This window comes from Peromyscus californicus, unplaced genomic scaffold (genome assembly GCF_007827085.1).
Source record: "Peromyscus californicus insignis strain IS unplaced genomic scaffold, ASM782708v3 Scaffold_1__1_contigs__length_55948999, whole genome shotgun sequence".
Lineage (NCBI taxonomy): Eukaryota > Metazoa > Chordata > Mammalia > Rodentia > Cricetidae > Peromyscus > Peromyscus californicus.
The window spans coordinates 25,300,884-25,322,315 of NW_026294492.1; the positions used below are offsets into that span (position 1 = coordinate 25,300,884).

Sequence of the window (21,432 nt, forward strand, 5' to 3'; positions counted from 1 at the left end):
TCTTGGGTTTTTTTTTTTTTTTTTTTTTTTTTGAGACAGGGTTTCTCTGTGTAGTTTTGAAGCCTTTCCTGGATCTCGCTCTGTAGACTAGACTGGCCTCGAACTCATAGAGATCTGCCTGGCTCTGCCTCCCAAGTGCTGGGATTAAAGGCGTTTACCACCACCACCCGGCTTGTTTTGTTTTTTCAAGACAGGGTTTCTTTGTGTAACAGCTCTGATTATCCTGGAACTCATTCTGTTGACCAGGCTGGCCTCGAACTCAGAGATCTACCTGCTTCTGCCCCCTGAGTGCTGGGATTAAAGGTGTGCGCTACCACTGCTCAGCTTAACACCCCTTGTTCTAGTCCTATGGTCTCCTGTTTTTGATAGACTACTTAACTATAGCTCAGGGTCTGGAGTGATGGTTCAGTGGTTAAGGGCACACTGGCTGCTCATCCAGAGGATGTAGATTCAATTCCTAGTGCCCAGGTGGCAGCTCACAGCCATCTGTAACTCCAGTTCCAGGGAATCTGTTCTGCTCTTTGGGCCTCCACAGGCATCAGGCATGTTTATGGTGAACAGACATACATAGAGGCAGAACACCCACATACATAAAATGACAACAACAACAGCAAAATAATTAGTTTTTAAAAATTAACCTTAATTTTAGTAAGTTTATGTCCTGTTGGGCAGCTTTGTTGACTGTCCCATCTTTGTGTAGGGCCACCCCTTACACCCGCCAGGTTGTATAGTTTTGTTTTGTAGGTTTATTTAGAGGGTGAGGAGCCTGTGTTTTGTTTTGACCTCACATCTGTCTCGCCCACCTATGTGCTTCCCTCTGTCTGTCTTGCAGGATTACAGCCACACATAGTAGGCCACTCTAGGTTGGAGTCTGGAACTTGAATCGGCCTTTTTGTGGGGCAATATTGAGATTGATGTTATGTGTTATAATGTCCTTGTTAGCAGTAAATAAATAAGGGAAGACATATTTCCATGGAGTGCTGTGTGTCCCTCATATCCTTATTGAACCATACAGGGAACTTGGTGGCTTTGTGTTATTGTTTGGGTTCTGACTCCCAAGTGATGTATGATACAAGCAATTAAAGAGCGACCATTCACATTCACGTTCATAAGACTTCATTGTTCCTTTCTTTAAAATCTGACCTCCCACAGAGTCAAAGCTTTTAGAACTTTACAAGAAGCTCTCAAATGTAACTACGAACACTGGCAAATCTGGGAAAACTATATTCTCACCAGCACCGACGTCGGGGAGTTTGCGGAAGCCATTAAAGCTTACCACCGGCTTCTGGACCTACGAGACAAATACAAAGATACTCAGGTAGGAGATTCACATTTTGTTAGTTCAGTCTGTGCTTTATACTGATTTCTCTACTCAGTGATAAAAGCTGTTTTCTTGAATGTTAAACACATATAGTATAGGTAAACTGCATTTCTGTTCTTTAGTCAGCCATTTCCAGTTACTTACAGATCCTGCCATTCAATGTTAAGTGTATTGGTGCAGTTATACACAGTATTCCTGCAACTCAGTTATGCAAATCTGAGTACATATGTACTGTCAGTATGCAGAGCTGAAGTACAAGTCCTTTGCATTACTTACTACTTTGGGTAACTCCGGGCCTTCTGTGGTTTGTAATAGTGGGAGTCAGTTCTGTATGCGTTCACGCAGCACTCGCTACATGCTTCCCAAGGTTTGAACGATATAGAGATGGTAGCATTTTGTTTACGGCACTGAAGAGAGGGTCTCTTTGATTGGATGAAGTTATTCTTGAAGAAAGTATTGCAGATTTGCAGCCACAGTGTTTGCTGTCTGGTAGTATGAAATAAACAAGACCTTTGGGTTGAATGACAATGGAAGGCGGTGTACAAAGAGAAAATACTCAGGAGTTTATGGATTAGGGAGTCAGAGGGCTAGAAAACAGCACTTTATTCTTTAGCTCTTCTAACAGTCAACATGTGCTGTTTCAAATGATGGGTTTGAATTTATAAAAACAATATCAAACAAACGAACACAGAAATAATATCTGATATACGATAATACCTTGCCAATCTCGTGGCATAAATACTCCAGTTCTAAACACAGCTTATCATAGTCCTGTTTTAACACCCCTGGGGTTGGCTCATGTACATGTCTTGAAAGCATAACTATGTAATTGCCAAGTTAGCTTGAAGGCTTTTGGTTCCATGTAGTTCACTGGGAAAATCTATAACTTCAGGTAGAATTTTCCACACAGAGGAGAGATCCTAACTTTCGTCGGTCCTCCTCCTCCTCCTCCTCTCCGTTTCATCCACATCTTCTCATTGTAAATATTGTCATTGTAAGAAGGAATTGTAGTTAGAGTGTAGAGGTTACTTTAAATGCAAGCCAGGCCGGGCGGTGGTGGCGCACGCCTTTAATCCCAGCACTCGGGAGGCAGAGCCAGGCGGATCTCTGTGAGTTCGAGGCCAGCCTGGGCTACCAAGTGAGTCCCAGGAAAGGCGCAAAGCTGCACAGAGAAACCCTGTCTCGAAAAACCAAAAAAAAAAAAAAAAAAAAAAAAAAAAAAAATGCAAGCCAGGCTGAGAGTGTGGCTCGGTGACAGACAGAGCACTGGCTTACGGCTTTCTCCTCCTGCACACTTTGTGCCTTGGCACAGGGCACAGAGGATGCTCGGGACAGATCTCATACATTACAGCCCACTCTTCTGCACTTAAATTTCGTACATTTCAACTGTGGTTTTTAAGGTCTTTCTTGACTAAGGAAGATTTTAGAAACTTGGGTTTAAAGCCTCACGGAAAGTGTAAGTCATTTGAATCGACATTATTTTCCATCTTACACTGGAGATTAATTTTCTTGCACATGTACAGAAAGACACCTGAGCCACAGCCCTGATCCTTTTCATGTCACTGCTCGCTGAGCTCCACTGGGCTTGACCGTCACTGTTAGAGTTGAGTAGGAGATGTCCCCCCGGGCTTGTGTTTTGAACACTGTGTCTACAGCATGCAACACTGTGTTGAAGAAGTGGGCACAGGCTGGTGGGAATGGGTTATGAAGGGTGGGTCTTGAAAGGTTACATCAGCCTCTGGTTCAGCCTGCTCTCTCTGCCTCCTGGTCAGCGCTATGTGAGGTGTCTCGGCCACACGTTCTTTCCTCCACAAATGCCGTGCCTCCCCACTGTCCTTGGATGAACTTCAATCCTTTGAAACTGTGAGCCAACGTAGACCTTACTTCCGTAACTTGTTTCATCAGGGACTTGGTCATAGTGACTGCAGAAGTAACTAATACAGTCGGGGCACAAAGGGACCTTGCTGGGTTTGTGTCTGTGAAGACAGTTTCTTCTTGAGGCAGGGTCTTTCCCTGAACCTGTAGCTTACTGATTTGGCTAGACAGACTGGCTAACAAGCCTTTGGGATCCTCCTGTCTCTGCTCCTGGAGCCCTGGATTTACAGGTGTGTACTGTTGTGTCTGGCTTTTTACATGGGTGCTGAAGATCGAACTCATGTCTTCGTGCTTGCAAAGCAATCACTTACTTGATGAGCTACCTCCCCAGTCCCTAAGAGAACTGAGAAAAACTTCACAGGATAGTAAGTGGCGGTGGGGGTGGGGGCTGGGGAGCAGGCACACTAGATCTTGGTGTGGAGTCCTCTGGGGCTAGGCTGGATAGACTTATGTACCAATGCATAAGGAAGTGAGACACTCCCCTGCTTCCTGTTAAGACTTACATGGACAGTCTCCAGTGGTGTTCTGCTTGTCAGTCACACTGGCTGCTTGGCCAAGCCATCTCCTCTTTAATGGCCCTAAGTGGCTGTGTTAGGTCAGTCTGACACCATTGTCTGCTGTCGTTTGCCGCTGGTTTGTCTCTCATCCACTTCCTTTCTGGTGTGAGTGGGATTGCTCTTCTAGGTCGGTCCCTTAACCCTCAGTAATCTGCAAATCCACCAAGGACTAGTACCGTAGGCTCACTGGCTTTGAGGATCCAGGAAACATCCTGATCATCCTTTCATGCTTGACACCAAGGGGCTAGTTCTCTAAAGAGAATCGAAGGGGTCCAATCTAGAGCCTTCTCCTGGAAGAGAGTAGGAGCTGGACTCGTGCGGTCCATGGTCTTTAAGCAGGAAATGGGGGAGGGGGAATTTCCTGTGTTCTCTGCCATTCTTACCTACTTTCTAAGGAACACAGGGACAGGTCAGATGGGACATGGTAAAGTGACAGCTCACAGTCACTGAACGCTGCTGTGGTTGGACACTATTCTGGTACTTCGCACGTATTAGCTCATTTAATTCTTACCACAGCTGTGTGGGATAGATGTGTGCTCTCATGGGCTATATCTGACTCTGGAATGTGGGTGTATGTATGTCTCCACTCCCTGTCAGTTTCCTTATTTTAAAGGAACTAATGGTTCAAATAAAATAGCCATCTAAAGATAATTTTGAAAAGGCATTTATATCAGAAAGGGTTATGAAGTCAGCAAGGTAATGCTGATTTTCATTGACTTTGGTATATCAATTATGCTAAAACCGAGACACAAGTATTTCAGAAAAAGGCAAGAAGACGTGGAACAATTGTTTAGAAAGAAACAGGTTTTGTCTGGATGATTCCTGTCTCCTGCAGGTGTAACACTGAATGGGATTGGTGCTATTTGAATTTCCTTTTCTGACCCATCCCCAGCTCTGGAACCTCCCTCTCTCAGGATGAATCAACTTGTTAGGATGTGGAGCTGATGTTGCCATGTTGGTCTGTGAGTGTATGGGCGAGAGGAAAGGGACTCACGGTGCTAGGTTCCAACAAAAACACTCTGAGAGTAATTAATTGATTCTAAAGATAAAACTCTGACTTGTTTATTTGGCTAACAAATAAAAGGTAACAGAAGTAACAGGAAAAGGACTCGAGAAACACATTAAAGGGGTATACTTAAGCATTTTCCAGAAAAAGAAAAAAAATCTCAAGCATGACTTTGCCAGCAAACATTGACCTGCTGTAACTCTCATCCTGTGGTGCTGAGGATCGGACCCAGGGCCTTGAACATGCCAGGCAAGTGCCCGACCACTGAACAACCACAGCTCCAGCCTTAGCTTTCATCTTAAATGGAGTTTTCAAACATGTTTTAGTGGCCATATTCATAACTTCTCAGCCTTCTAATCATATAAATTTCTTTTTTTGTTTTTCTTTTTTGGGGGTGGGGGTAGGGTCTCTCTACATAGCCCTGGCTGTCCTGGAAGACATTGTGTAGACAAGGCTGGCCTTGAACTACCTACCTCTGCCTACTGAGTGCTGGGATTAAAGGCATGTGCCACTACGCTCAGGTTCATATAACGTTTTCAACCACAGCTAAATTGTGCTGGTTTCCATTCACAATTTTGTAATCCTATGTATGTCTTAGCCCATTGTCCTGTGGGACAATTTTGTGAAAATTTGTTGTTTATGCGATAAAATTATTAGAATTTATTTATATTCATGGCCAGTTAACAGTTTAGATTTTCTTTCTTTCTTTAATTTTTTATTTTATGTGCCTTGCTGTGAGGGTGTCAGATCCTCTGGAACTTGAGTTATAGACAGTTGTGAGCTGCCATGTGGGTGCTAGGAATTGAACCAGGGTACTCTGGAAGAGCAGCCAGTGCTCTTAACTGCTAAGCCATCTCTCTAGCCCCTAGTTAATATTTTAAATTCTTATTTTTCCTCTCATTATTTCTTTATTCTCATTATTCCATTATTCTCAATAACAGGGTGTGATATAAACTTTCTCTTATAGAGTGACACTTTTAAGCATGAATATTTATTTTGATGTGTGTGAGGGTTTTGTCCACATGTATGTGTACCACATGCATGCAGTGCCTATGGAAGCCACAAGAGGGCAGTGGATCCCCTGAGACTGGATTTACAGACAGTTGTGAGCTGCCGTGAGGGTACTGGGAATTGAACCTGGGTCCTCTGTAAGAGCAACTAGTACTCTTAACCACGGAACCATCTCTCTAGGCCTGAAGCACGAATATTTTTAATAGCTTTGTAATTAGTTTTATTAAAAGTTGAATGTTTTTTGGAGCAGTCATGGGTTCTTTGGACTCTTGTGACTGCCCTCCTGCAGTCCTACTGTGTGCCCCGGAGACCAAGCAGTTGTTCTGTGAAATGGCCGTGAAGCACGTTGAGCAGCATCACATGCTCTCTGAGTGTCAGCTGTTAGAGCTGTTGGCTTGATGAGCACATTTGGACGTAATGGGAACATATTACTGAGAATGTCGATTCTAGGTACCCAGCGACTTGCCCAGGTCAGATGACCCTCACTAGCACCATAGAGAACCCTGTAGAAATAACATGGGAAGATCATGTATCTGTTTCTTGGGGAAGCCCTGTAAGTGGCTCTCAGTAGAAATATCGTAGAGTTCTGATGGCACTGGTTGACTTCTACAGCCATGGGCAAGATCACTTCCTAGTGGGTAAGTCGTCCTTGGCAGCTGAGTCCTGGTTACTAGCAGTTGGCTCTGGCATATCCAGCTTTGTAGTGTATCGTCTGTCAACATGCATTACAGCAGTCAGTCAGTATGCACCATGACAATTGGTAGATGGCCTGGAATGTTTTTATCTTGGGTAAAACTTAATTTGACTGGATATATTTGGTAGCAGTTGTCTTTCAGAAAAATCTCTGATATTCTTTTGTTTGACACTATTGACCTCATTCTATTTTAATTTGCTTTGAAATTCTTTTTGTCTATTCCTTCCTGTGTACTTTTGATGGTTCTAACCCTTATACTTTTTTATAGATATGGATTATAGTGATTTAAATTTTCCCATAGAGTATATAAAATGTATAAATTTGTATTTATTATAATACAGACAGTGGTGTAAACTAGATACAAATTATCCTGTTTGTTTTTTTTTCTTATTCTAGTATTGTAAAGGGAATAAGTGGATGGGTCTATTGCTTGTATAAAATAGTTGTTTTTCTGTAGCCTTAATTTTGAGTGAAGTATAGATTGGTAAAACTCGGGAATAGCATTCTGTAACAGCAGCACCTGACATGTTCTTTCTAACGTCTGTCCTTTATAACATCTGTATTACGGACATACTCTTACTTACCGGTCAGTAAACCAGATTTTTGTTTCTGTAATTGGTCCTTGTTCAGTTTCCAGAGTTCTACTCTAGTGAATAGTGAATAGTGGGTGCACAAATCCTTGTGTGCACGCTTCTCTCCTTGGGCAAATTCTATGTGATCTATTATTTCTTCCTGGTTTCTTGTTTTTAGACTCTCCCCCCCCCCCCCCAGACCTGAGGACCGAACCCAGGGCCTTGTGCTTTCTAGGCAAGTGCTCTACCACTGATCTAAATCCCCAACCCATTTAGACATATTTTTAATAAGTTGGTGTCTTAGGGTTTCTATTGCTGTGAAGAGACACCATAACCACAGCAACTCTTTTTTTTTTGTTTGTTTTTTTTGTTTTTTTCGAGACAGGGTTTCTCTGTGTAGCTTTGCGCCTTTCCTGGAATTCACTTGGTAGTCCAGGCTGGCCTCGAACTCACAGAGATCTGCCTGGCTCTGCCTCCTGAGTGCTGGGATTAAAGGCATGTGCCACCACCGCCCGGCCACAGCAACTCTTATAAAGGAAAACTTTTGGGGAGTTTCTCTGTGTAGCCCTGGCTGTCCTGGAACTCACTCTGTAGATCAGGCTGGCCTCCAACTCACAGAGATCCTTCTGCCTCTGCCTCCTGAAGTGCTGGGAATTAAAGGTGTGTGCCACCACTCCTGGCTAAAGGAAAACATTCAGTTGGGGCTGGCTTACAGTTCAGAGGTTTAGTCCATTATTGCCATGGCAGGAATGGCAGCATGCAGGCAGACATGGTGCTGGAGAGGTAGCTGAGAGGTCTACATCCTGATCCATAGACATCAGGAAGAGAGAGACACTGGGACTGGCTTGGGCTTCTGAAATGTCAAAGCCCACCCCCAGTGACACACTTCTTCCAACAAGGCCACACCTACTCCATCAAGGCCACACTTCCTAATAGTGCCATTCCCTATGAGCCTATGGGAGCCATTTTCATTCAAAACACTACAGTTGGCAATCATTTGGAAAAGGAATTTAAGTTTTATATATTAAAATTTAATCTGTTTAGGGGATTAATACATATTGAGTGCTTAATATATTCTTGCCACTTAATATCGATTATCTTTATAGAGCACACAGCATTTGGAGTGGACACTAAGGATTCTTCAAGGTGTAGACTATTACAGTGAGTCCCAGACAGTGTATATAGTTAGTGGGAATGGAAGGATAGAATCACATTAAGTGTGCTTTGATGTCTGTGGGAAGATTTATGTGAAGTATTTCCTCATCAGGTTAATGTTCATGTGAACTGTTCGTAACAAAACTTTCTTAACTGAAGTATGTGTTACTTGTAATAAAGCATGCAGATTTTTTAACTTCATGCATTTCGACTATTTTATATTCTAATGTAACTATGACTCCATTTTCATCACTGCAGGGTCCTCTTAGGTCCCTTTCTAGTCAGTGGAGCCACCACCCTTTCCCCAGCTAAGTGATTACCTTCAGATTTCTGTCACCACAGTTCACTGTTGCTTTTTCTCAAGTATCACATAACTATCGTCTATAGTTGTACATTGATATTCTTTATGTAGATTTCTGTTTGATATTTTCTTTGGAATCATGAAAAGGTGCTATTGATGGGCAGCAGGGCAGCTTGCCAACCAAATTAAAGTCTTAGAATAAATGATGATTGAGTATTACCTGAAAGAAAAGAGAGAGGAAACAGATCCACTTTGTATAATTACAGCTTTGGAAAATAGATGCTATCTCCAGTCTACTGCCCAGGAATCTTAGACTCAGCAAGGTAAGCTAATAAAGTTGATATGTTCTAGCTGACAGGCAGTAGAAAGTAGCGAAACCAGGGCTTGAGACCTGGCCCCTTTAACCTAGAGCCGTCTGTGTGTGTGTGTGTGTGTGTGTGTGTGTGTGTGTGTGTCTGTCTGTCTGTCTGTCTGTCTGTCTGTGTGTATACCTGTACGAGTGTATGTGTCTGGTTGCATACACACATGTGCCCGTGTGCCTGTAGAGGCCAGAGGTCCGTGTTGGTTCTCTTCTTCAGTGGCTTGTCACCTTGTTTTCTGAGACAGGGTCTCTCAGTGAACTGGAACCTCATGTACTTGGCAGGAATAGGTAGCCAGGAAACCCCAGGGATCCTCCTGTCTCTGCATCCCCAGTGCTAGGATTACAGGTGCACACCAGCACTCCTGGTCCGTGGACTGGGGCTGTGGATTCGAACTGAGGGCCTCATGCTTTTCCAGTAAGCAGCCGTCTCCCTAGCGCTACACTGCCACAGCTCTTCACAGTTTTTTGTTTTGCAATGCTAAGGAAAACGCTAAACTGGCTATCTTCTCCTCCTAACTGGGGATTGGGGAAGCCAAGAGTTAGGGTTATCGGTCCAGGAAACAGCATCTTTCTTGGAGACCTCCAAGTGGAGAGCAAAGGTAGCCAAACAAGGGAGGTGGGAAATTGCTTCATTTCTGGCCTGAAGCCCTCCTGGAAGTTTTTATAACAGGACCCAAGGTAGTCCCATTCCTTCCTGCTAGGAAGACCTCCAGGATTCAGAGGGCTAAACTCTGTGCAGCAGGCCAAGATTGTGATGAGATTTGGCCGAGACCCTCAAGGTTAGTGTTAGGGGAGAGCTTTCCCATTATGGAAATGCTTTCTCTTTTGCCAAGATTCTCCAGCATTTGTGTTAGAATTGCCTTTCCATTCTGTGAGGCCTTCAGCTTTCTTTGGAGATCAGTGTGATCCCTCCCAGTCATCTGCACTTGGTGCATTTCTCAAGCTTGGTCTGGGAGAGAGGCGAGAAATAGATGTTTTGTTCGTTTTTGTATATTCTACAACAGAAGGGCTCACCAAACCAGGAATCCTGTATCTGGCAAAGCTGAGTAGCTGGGAATGGTGGTATGTGCCTGTGTTCCAAGTATTGAGGAGACTAAGGCAAAAGGATCACAGTTTGAGGGCAACTCAGGCTAGTTAACAAGACCTATTTCAAAAAACAAAAATGCACAAGCAAAGAAATGAGGGATAAATTATGACATTCTTATGGATTTTTAAGAAATCCGAGGGATTTGTTACCCCAAGCCTACCCTGTAGGAGGTTCTGGCAGGAGTGTTGAGTATTTGGACAAAATGAAAGAATACTAGATAATAACCAGATAAAGAAATACAGGTCACTCTAGACACAGTGCATCAGCATTACTGTAACAAGTTTGTAATCCTACTTGGCTTTCTACATGCTTTAAAAAGCTCATATTGTTTAACTTTAATTTGTAAATCCATAGTTTGTTTTCTGTATAGTTTGAAAACTAATTCATTTAAAGAATTTACTTTATGTATGGGGCACACAGTATCTAAAGACTTAATTTACTGATATAAACAATGGAAAGGGGCAGCTGCAGAGTTACAGAAGCAAAAGTTTTCATGTTACTGAGTTTTATATAGATACATGTAGCACTCTGCCAAATGAAGACTATGCTTCCATGTTTTCCTCAAGTGCATATGGACATTTTCTAGAAGGGGCCACATGTTAACTCTCAAATTAATCTCAGTAGATTTGGAAGGAATAGTTTATAAAGTATCTTCTATGAACATCACAGGATGAAATTAGAAATAGAAGTGAAAAACCAATAGTAAAACCAAAAAGTTTACAGAAATGTGGAAAGTAGACAATATACTTTTAAATAATCAGTAGATGTGGTGGTTTGAATAAGAATGGCCCCCATAGGCTCATAGATTTAAATGCTTGGTCACCCAGGAGTGGCACTACTTGAAAGGATTAGGAGGTGTGGCCTTGTTGGAGGAAGTGTGTCACTGGGGGCGGGCTTTGAGGTTTCAGAAGCCCAAGCCAGTCCCAGTGTCTCTCTCTTCCTGTTGTCTGTGGATCTGGATGCAGAACTCCCAGCTCCTCCACCACCATATCTACCTGCATGCTACAATGCTCCCTGCCATGATGATAATGGACTAAACCTCTGAAACTGTATGCGAGTCCCAATTAAATGCTTTCTTTTATAAGAGTTACTGTGGTCATGGTGTCTCTTCACAGCAGTAGAAAGAAACCTAACTAAGACAGTAGATTAAAAATCAGGAAGTATTTAGAGACAAAATGAAAATACAACATTAAATCAATAGAAGTACTGATCAGTTGGACATTTACGGCTAGCTGTATATATTCGTTTTAAAACACAGGAGAGATTTCAAGTCAACAGCTGATCTTTTTGTTTGCTTGCTTTTTGGAGACAGGGTCTCTCTACGTAGCCCTAACTATCCTGGATCTTACTATGTAGACTAGTCTACCCTGAGCCCACAGAAATCCACCTGCTTCTGCTTCCTGATTAATGGTCTTAATAGGCTATTTTTATACCCAAGAAACTACTAGATGAAGAAAAACAAATAGACAAACCCAAAGCTAGCAGAACCAGGGAAACAATAAAGATTAGAAGAGATAAGTGAAATGGACTAGAGACAGTACTTTTTAACAACAGTTGGGGTTGTTGCCAGAGTATTTAGACAAGAAAAGCAAATAAATACACCCATAGAAAGAGAAGAAGCCAAAGTATGTATTTGCTAATTATAAGATCTAATGTACAGAATCTCATAAAGATTACACAAAAGCTGTTAGAACTAATTTGATTCAGCAAAGTAACAGTACAAATCTGTCTTAGTTAGGGTTTCTATTGCTGTGATGAAACATCATTACCAAAAAGCAAGTTGATAGGAAAAGGGCTTATTAGGCTTTCACTTCAGCATTGCTATTGATCACTGAAGGAAGAAGTCAGGACAGGAATTCAAACATGGCAGGAGCCTGGAGGCAGGAGCTGATGCAGAGGCCATGGAGGGGTGCTGCTTACTGACTTGTTTCCCATGGTTTGCTCAACCTGTTTTCTTATAGAACCCAGGACCAGCAGCCCAGGGATGGCAGCACTCATCATGGGTTAGGCCCTCCCACATTGATCACTAAATGAGAAAATGCCTTACAGCTGGATCTCATGGAGCTTTTCCTCAGCTGAGACTCCTTCCTCTGATGACTCTAGTTTGTGGCAAGTTGACACAGAACCATTCAGTACAAAGTCAGTTATGTCTCAGATACTAACAATATCCAGTTGTCCTGGTGAGTTTTTTGTCAACTTGATAGGAGCTAGAGTCATTTGGAAGAGGAAACACAATTGAGAAAATACCCACAAAGATTGGCCTGTAGGTAAGCCTTAGTGCCACTCATGGGCTGTTGGTCCTGGATGTAGTAAGGAAACAGGCAGAGCAATCCTTGAGGAGCAAGCCAATAAGCAGCACTCCTCTGTGGTCTCTGGTTCAGGTTTTTCCTCCAGGTTCCTGCATTAAGTTCTTGCCCTGACTCCTTTTTGTGATGGATTGATCAGGACATACAAGCTAACATAAACCTCCTCTCCCCAAGTTGCTTTTGGTTGTGGTGTTTTCTCACAGCAAGAGAAGCCCTAACTGAGACACCAATCTAAGAAAGACATTGTGCAATCAATTCCATTTATAGTATATTCAAAAAGGAAAATATTTAGTAAATATTTAGCCAAAAAAGACTTGTGTGATGAGAACTATACTTAGAATTAGCAGATGGACTGAGTTCGAAATGATTCTGATTTTGTTTAACATCCAGAGCATCAGAATCAGGAGCCAGCCTCACACACACCTTCCTCTCTCCATCAGGACTAACATTGACATCATCAGTGTCATAGAGTTTCTTCACAGCCTGCTTGTTCTGGTGCCTGTTGGCCTTGCAATCTCATCGAACACACCTGACTTGTCGTCTGTCTCTTCAGGGCTGACTCAGTGGTCAGGGGACACATGATGACAGCACACTGGTCAGCCTTGTTGCTCCTGGAAATGCTCTTGGAAGGTTTAGAGCCACTTCAAGAGCCTTGGGTCTTGGGCTGGGAGGTAGGCGACTTACGGATCTTCTTTCGTGCTTGGTTGTGGATGCTGCTCAGCACTCACTGCCCTCTCTGTTTTCAGAGCCTTTGCTTGGGCTTTGGCCATGGGAGGGCAGGAGCCCTTCTTCACTTTCAGCACTGTCTTGGCAAAAGCTGGAATGTGATTTCGATTCATTTAGATAATTTTATTTTATTTCTCTGTCCCATATTTATCACCATAAGCTACATCATTATCATTTTTAAAGTCTCTTAAGCATCAGGCTTCAAATGCTTATTTAGATTGTCTAATGATGCACCAAATGAACCCCAAATGGACTAAATACACGCCAAGTACTTTGTCTCCTAGAAAAAACGAGGAACGGGAGAGAATGCTTAGAAAGTTCTTGAACCCTGAGGCAATAAAGGAAAACTGGAAGGAATTTTTATGACCACATTAAAGAAGCATGTGACAAATACTTATAACAAATGAGAAAGGCAACAAGCTAATAATAGCTTTATGATATAAAGAGTTAACATCTGCTATAGGAATGAAGGGGAACTGAGTGTAGAATTCACGAGCACATTCAAGTAAGGATGAGAATGTAGTTCATAATAGTGACACATTTTAAAATCTTTGTTGTAAGAATAGAATATTCAGTATGTACCAAGTTGTTAGCCAGACATTAAGTCCACAAACTGAAGTTCTGCATCCATCCATAAGCCCAAATAAGTTCAGATGGACAAAATATTTAAATTGGAATTCTAAACAGAATGCTACTGTAGGTAAGTGTAGACTTGGGGATTAGGCAGCCTGAGTTCGTCCTGCCTCTCTCTGACTCACTAGCCATGTGACCTTGGGCAGGTTAGTTAACCACTTCCTGCCTCAGTTCCTAAGACAGGGATGAGACGGCAGCTGCCTCACAGGAGGGACAGTTGTGAGGATCAAATGTGTTAGTACACGTAATGGGTGTGGCCTGGTGCCTGGTGCATGCAAGTGCATTTAAAATAGTTGTCACCATCGTCAAACAGGGAAAACCGTAAAAGCATTAAAGAAAAATTTGGTAGATATTCTTATGAGCTTGGGGGTGGGGAAAAGACATATAATCATGAAATCATAGAAGATGAAGAGATTTATCATTTAAAACTTCTGCACATGGGGAAGTACTTCTGATCAGTAAGTGAAGTGTGGGGTCACCAGCCAAGGGGGGACAGGCTATGAGGGTGACATTGTTTTGTGACTTCCTGCACTGAAGCCAGGCCTGGCCAGGTGAGTGCCTGGGAAGAGCTTGTTTGAATGTTTTACACATTGTCTTGGTTCTTCTTAGAGCTGCTGTAACAAATTTCAACAAACTTGGTGTCTTCTGTGGGAGTTTCTTCTTGTCGTTGTAGTTCAGCTCTGGAATCCAGAAGTCCAAAATCAGAGTGTTAAGTTGTCATGTTCCTGGGATTCTGGGGGGAGGTCCTTCTGTTTTCTAGTGGTCCTGGACCTTCCTCTTGTGGTACTGAGGCTCCAAACTCGGTCATGTCTGTATTCTCTCCTCTCTGTCTGAGTTTTCTCCTCTTAAATGGAAGGAATCAATGACTTCCAGTCCTAGCTACTGGGCTGAGGAACCACCTTGGTCCATATGACCTCATCATCACTAATTATATCTACAAAGACCCTGTTTCCCCCAAACACTCATATTCTGGGGCCCAGGATGGACATGAATTTGGGAGAAACTTTATTTTACCACCATGTTATACGCCCTTTCATGGGGAAAACAACTGTAAGCCTGGCTGTAAGAGTGGATCTGTTCTCGGAAGTCTCCAGAACAGATCCAACACCTCCCTGGAGGCTGGGGGAAGTAGCAGAAGGAACGTGAGCAGAGGTACCTTGAGGGGAAGCCGGAGACCCTCAACTAGTCATGCCAGCGACTTTCCTTTGGACACTGTCAGGGGTTCGGATGCCCAGGAACAACAGGGATATACCAAGAATATAGGAGGGGCTGGGTCTGTAGAAGATGGTGTGTTTGTGTGTGAGGTCCTGAGTGCAGTCGCCGGCACTGGGGGGAAAATCGGAGTTCACAGAAAGATACTAAACCTCCAAGAGAGACGAGTGGGGCCAGCAAGATGGTTCAGTGGGTGAAGGTGCCTGCCAGCAAGGCTGAGGACCTGAGTTCAATCCCTGGAACCCACAGTGTGGAAGAAGAGAAATGACTCCTCATTTATGCTGTGGCATACGTGTGTACACCCCCCCCACGCGTGCTCGTGCACACATGCGCGTGCACACACACACGCATGCACACACACATACACACACACGCATGCACACACACATACACACACACGCGCACACACATGCACGTACTTGAAAGTCAAATATGCGTTTGCTCATATGTAATATTAAGAGACAGCTCTGGAACACCGATAATTTCTAAAGAAGGCTCTAGGAGATTATGAAATTAAATACCAAGATAAAAGTTGTGTATATGGGTACATATATAATTGGGGGAATGTCCCAAACTCTCATTAGGTCCAGAAGGGTGTCAAGACCCGTGAAGAGTGTCCAGACCGAAGAACTCTTCAGTGTAGACTGTTAGACTAGTCTCAGAGAAAAAAGCTGATGGACCTCCCCTTACAATTGCCAGGGAGTAGATTGGTCCCTTTAACGTATCACGGTACAAACAGGAAAATATCACAGGGCACATTTACTCTTGTTCTAGCTAGCATTGTTTTCCAAGTATGTGTAAGTAATTATAGCCGTAGAAACAAACCAAAACCCTTAGCTCCACTCTGCTGCCAACCCCTCTCTGTCCCTTATGGCCAGCTCTTGGTGAGAGGCAGCCACCGGAGGCCATGCCATTTAGTGCCATCTGCTCTCCCTGAGGGGCAGCTGACAGGGTGTGTGGCCACGTCTGCTGATGTCCAGCCTTCAGCCTCATGGGGCTCCGCTGACCGCTGGTTCTTCACCTGGTTTTGGAATTTCTTGCTTCTTACCTCACCAGGTGTTTCCTAGCCTCTTTCACACCCCCCCTCCCCTTTTCTTCTCTGGGAGAGGGTCCCCAAGTGTGATCCCCTCACTAATCTTCTTCCATGTAGTGAGGCTCCCTAGGGCATCTCATTCTTTCTTTCCATTTCTCTCCCACCCCCCTGGGGTAGATATTTGTGAGCCTGACCCTTTAACTCTTCATCATTGGGTCAGGTCATCTCATGCTGCGTGCTCTTTTCAGGTGTCCTGGTTTGTTCCTATTGGCTGTGCTTCCCTCGAAATACTGCCGTCTGACTGATGTGTACTGGTGGGAGAGGCTAACACTAAAATGGAGCTCTTGCTGGAACTGGGCCATGGGGGGGTGCTCACCCCATCACTCTCCCCTCCTGCCACTAGTTGGTTCCTCAGGAAGCTCTGACTGCCAGGCGTACACTTTCCCGTGTCCATCATCTGAACACATCTAGAATGTGGAAGATCCTGCCTGCCCCCTCCCCTGCAGCGAAGACCCCTGCCCTGAGGTGCTCACATGGTCCCTGGCTCGCACTGAACTCGCCCTGCTCTGTTGCAGTTGGGCCATGCTGATGGCACGTGGCCCACAGCAGCAGGTGAAGGAGGAAAGGGCATAGTGCCCTCCCTTTGCAGCCGTCTCTGAACCTTCCCACCTCTCCCCTTCCTCCCGGCCATTTCTGTTCATTGGAGGATCTTCCTGTTAGTTACCTTCTCAGCCCGGCACCTAGGTGCTTTTTCAAGTGGCGTCGCAGGCTGGCACTCGGAGGAGCTAGCAACGTGTTAGTTTATAATGAGCAATAAAACTTTCACATTGGGGGAAAATGAGGTCAATGTACATTAAGAAAAATGTTGATTTCTTGGAAGGGAAATATATTTAGTTCACAAACATTTGGAAATGTTTAAGGAAATGGTGAGGTTTAATTTCAATAATACCATTAAAAAATACCTTTTATAGAACACTTTTCAGAGATTTTCATCCAGTGATGGTAATATAGAATAAAATGAATATATCCACATACTCCTGGTGGGTGTCTAACCTACTGCCCTTTTATATGGTAAAATGAGTGTCTCCATGTACTCCTGGTGGGCATCTCACCTACCGCCCTTTTATTTGGTAAAGTGAGTATCTCCATGTACTCCTAGTGGGCATCTAACCTAAGTGCACCCCTTTTATATGGTAAAATGAGTATCTTCATGTACTCCTTCCTGGTGGGCTCACCTACTGCCCTTTTATATAGTAAAATGAGAATCTCTATGTACTCCTGGTGGGCATCTCACCTACTGTGCCCTTTTGGAGTATGTCTAACACACTGGAGTCTAAAATTTTTATTCCCTTTGACTCCACAATTTTGTTCTTGAAATTTTAACCCACAGGAAGCTTCAGCATGAGAAATTTTCAGGTACAGAGATATGTCTTTGGTATTATTTATGCTCCTGTCACCAACAGTGACCACACACAGAAACGGCCTGTCTGACTGCATGGGAATGTCCAATAGGCTGTAGTCCACAGGCCCAGGCAAACAGTTTGAATCTGGTAAGAACATATGGAAAAGAGAAAAATTGTGTATCAAATGTCAAGTGGCAGTGGAGAGATAAAATGCCTTACATGGTGTATGGCTCACACAGCAAAGATTAGAAAGAAACTCAGGCTGACGTTCGTAGGCTTATATTCGGTCAATGGACAAATGAGAATTTTGTTTCCTCTTTTTCTTTTATATGAGCTCTAATGTCTTAGGAGAAATTTTTCATTAAAATAACTCAGAAAACAGAAATCTGTCTCTTTGGTAGACTCTAGATTTAGCAAAGAACAATGAACTGATAAAGGGTTCTAGCTCATTAATTTCATAAAAGTGAAAGGTTTCAGGAGAGAAAAGCAGGGGGCTATGCTTTGTTAATTAATATGATCAGTATTTGAGAGCAGGATTCAGGGCGTGGATTGTGAGTTCAAGTCCACACATGTCCCCATGTGTGTGACGTTGGAGAGGTTGTTGCAGTTTTTAATCTGCAGAGTGCACGGGGCAGCACACCTTGCTGGCCGGATTGAGTGTGCACATGGTGCTGGCCTGTAGGAGGCGCTCTAGCCACCGCACTGCTCCCGTGTCATCACCTCACCAAAGCTCAGCCCCAGAGCCAGGAGCTGCTCAGGGGTAAAGCGCTTGCTCTGCAAGCGTGCGGTCCTGAGTTCTGTTCCCAGCACCCACGTGAAAACTAGGTGTGGAGGTGCGCGTCTGTGACTGTAGCACTGCGGGGTGGTCTGGAGGCGGACAGGGGCCAAGAGTGTGCCAGCTGTGCAGTCTAACTGAAACAGCGGTGGAGACCTACAAAACAGTTGGGTGTGATGGCAGGCAGATCTCTGTGAGAGTTCAAGGCCAGCCTGGTCTACATAGCAGAGTTCCAGGCCAGTCAGTTACTCTGTCTTTAAGACAAACAACCATAAATAAGTGAAAAAGATAGAGTGCAATTAGAAGAAAATGCCTGAGTTTGACCTCTGACCTTCACATACATATACATGGCTGTGTACTCCCCAATCAACTTGGTAAGTCACTTGCTGGGTGACCTTGACAATTACTTGTGCAAGCCTTGTTTGGCTTTTTTGGTTTTTAGTTTGTAAAGTGGCAGCAGCAAACCACTTGCTTCCAGGTTATTGGGAGAATTTACTGAAGTCAAGCCAGAAGCTTGGTGACCATAACAAGTGCAGAGATGGAAAGGGGTATGGAGGGCTGATGTGATTGGTTCTGTTTTTCCATGGGTTTATTTTGAAGCATGAAGAAGTAGGGAAGTGAGCAGAGGTGGGAGAGCTGGCTGGAGGTGAGTAAGCCAACACGTGCTGAGGGTTTATTTCTGCCCTGACAGATTTGGGAGAAAGTCTGTGGTGTCCACAGCGGCTGTGGGTTCACTCTGCAGTGACTCATTGGAAGTCTGTGATGTCGTTGGTTTGTTTTTGTTCTTTATTCTTTGGGGGGCAGCCACCAATTCCCAAATAATTCACACAGAGGCTTATTCTTAATTACAAATGCTTGGCCTTAGCTTGGCTTGTTTCTAGCCAGCTTTCCTTAACTGATCCCATCTACCTTTTGCCTCTGGGCTTTTCCTGTTCTCTTACTTGTGTAAATCTTACTCTGTGGCTTGCTGTGTAGCTGGGTGGCTGGCCCCTGGAGTCCTCCTCCTTCTCTGGCTTTTTCTTCTCTCTTCCCAGATTTCTCCTCCTATATATTCTGCCTCTCAGCCCGGCCTATCTTTTCTCCTGTTTTTTGCCGTTGGCCATTCAGCTCTTTATTAGACCATCAAGTGTTCTAGACAGGCACAGTACCACAGCTTCACAGAGTTAAAAAAATGCAGCATAAACAAAAGTAACACACCTTGAAATCATATTCTGCCTCAGTGTGATGTAAGTAGAGAACCTGTCCTCATTCCTGCTGCCTGGCCCCTTCCCAGGCTTCCTACATGCCCATGCATGTGACCCCTCCGCTGCTCTAGACCCAGTTGTTCATGACTGGGGCTGGACAGTGGTGCTTTGCCTGCTAGGAATGCAGACTGTCATTACCCCAGGGTGGTGGAGCACTTGCATGTAAGATTTTGTATTTCCAACAAGTTCCCAGCTCATGGGCCACACTGAGTAGCAGGGTTCTAGAGTATTCTCAAGCTGGTCCTTTATATGGTTCTGTGTGCCCCCATTCAAGGAGTGGAAGACTAAGGACACTGTTTGTGCATCTTGAGGGAAGCTGCTTTAAGATACGCACCTTAATATAAATATGGCAAAGGTTTTGTGTTATGATGTGACCTGTTAAATCCACCAACCAGTGTTCAAAACTCTGAGGTACAATTTGAGAACATGGTATTCTAGAAAGTTGCTAAATGGCAGGCTGACTTGGAGTAGTAGGAGGGAGAAGAGATGCTCTTTTGGGGGAGTTTGAGATAGGTTTTCTCTCTGTAACTTTGGAGCCTGTTCTGGAACTCGCTCTGTAGACTAGGCTAGCCTTGAACTCACAGAGATCCCACTTGCCTCTGCCACCCGAGTGCTGATTAAAGGAGTTTGCCACCACCACCCAGCTGAAGAGATGCTTTTTGAGGGTTGAATGTCAGTGCATTGGCAGCTTATCATTTGGCATTTAGGAACCTCTTTTAAGCAGCAGTAGAATGCTGTCACCACAGTGCAGGTGAAAGTTCATGAGTCCTTCACTAAGATAGAGGAGGATGGACATAGGAGTCGTAGGGAACATGGAGTCAAATCTGCTACATGTGGCAGAAAATCGAGAGAAGAGAATGTAGGCTGGTGCTCACGTTGCTGACTCTTCAAACAGTTCACCTTGAGACTGTAGCAAAGGGAAGAACGTGGGACCTGTTTCACTTTGAAGGCTGCGCAGGTGGGTGTGAGATGTTTGTGGAACTGCCCAGTGGGTATTTAGGCAAAATTCTGGGGTTCCAGAGAGAATCCTAGCTGATGCTCCATGTGTTAGAAGCATGTGTTGAAAGTGTGGGTCACCTCTTCAGAGCCCTCCAAGTGAGAAGAGGTGAGCCCCAGACACAAGGCCACAACCAAAGAGCCCCCCCAGGAGCCTGGCAGGGAACATGTAGAGAACGGGCAGCTTGACTTTTGCTTCACTTTAAAACATGTGACAGTGATATCCAGATAAGGCCCCAGTGTTCGTGTCTGATGGCAGAGCGGAGCCCTGGGCTTTTTGTTACTCTTTGATGGCTGCCAGCTCACTGTTTCTGTCTGTGCGTTTTTAAAGGTCCTTAAGATTCTGGTCAGGGCAGTGGTTAATGGTCTGACCGATCGAAGTGGAGACGTTGCCTCCAGCCTCAAAGGCAAGCTGCAGGAGTTGTTTGGCAGAGTGACCTCAAGAGTGACCAACGATGGAGAAATCTGGAGGCTGTATGCCCAAGTACATGGAAACGGGCAGAGCGAGAAGCCTAATGAGAACGAGAAGGTCAGTGCTGGGCCTCTGTCTGTGCCGCCTCAGGTGGAGTAAGAGGTCTGCTTTTTTGTTTGGTTGGTTTTTTTGACTGAAGGATGAGATCAGTAATATGAAACAAAACTAATATGCTTAAATTCAGAGAGAGAGAGAGAGAGAACACGCATGTGTGTGCACATGACAGAGAACAACCTCAGGTATGTTTCTCAGGCACCATCCACCTTTATTGGACACAGAGTCTCCTACTGGCTTGGAATTTACCAAGAGAGCCCCAGGGAATCCCAAGGGTCCCCCTGTCTCTGCCTCCCCAGTGCTGGAATTACAAGTATGTGCTGCTATGTCTTTTTCTTTTCTTTTAAACACGGGGTTCTGGGGATTGGCCTCAGGTCCTTGTGCTCCAAGGCAAGTACTTTATTGACCTAGCCATCTCCCCAGCCTTCAAATTCAGTCTTAAGTACTTGGAATTATGGGCATGCTAAGACTTACAGCAGTCATTGTTTTCCGAGTCATGAGTTTTTTCTACTGCAGACGTTGTGTGTCCTGCAGAAGGTTCCCTGTCCTGCTGTCTCTCCTGGATCTGTAGCAGCCAGATGCCCCGTGCCCTTCACTTGCGTCCGTTTCCGCAGGCCAGTGGTTAAAGACCAAACAGA

General features: G+C 44.3%; 1 protein-coding gene across 14 annotated transcripts in view; it reads left to right on the plus strand.

Moving 5' to 3' along the window:
* The window catches only part of Ttc27 (tetratricopeptide repeat domain 27), a 220,406-nt gene that overhangs the window by 192,490 nt on the left and 6,484 nt on the right, over positions 1-21,432 (plus strand). For all 14 annotated transcript variants that reach the window (XM_052746271.1, XM_052746272.1, XM_052746275.1 and 11 more), the window contains 2 exons: positions 1,153-1,318; positions 20,600-20,797. In XM_052746271.1, the coding sequence (XP_052602231.1) occupies positions 1,153-1,318; positions 20,600-20,797 (364 nt within the window). The remainder of the gene's footprint in view (positions 1-1,152; positions 1,319-20,599; positions 20,798-21,432) is intronic.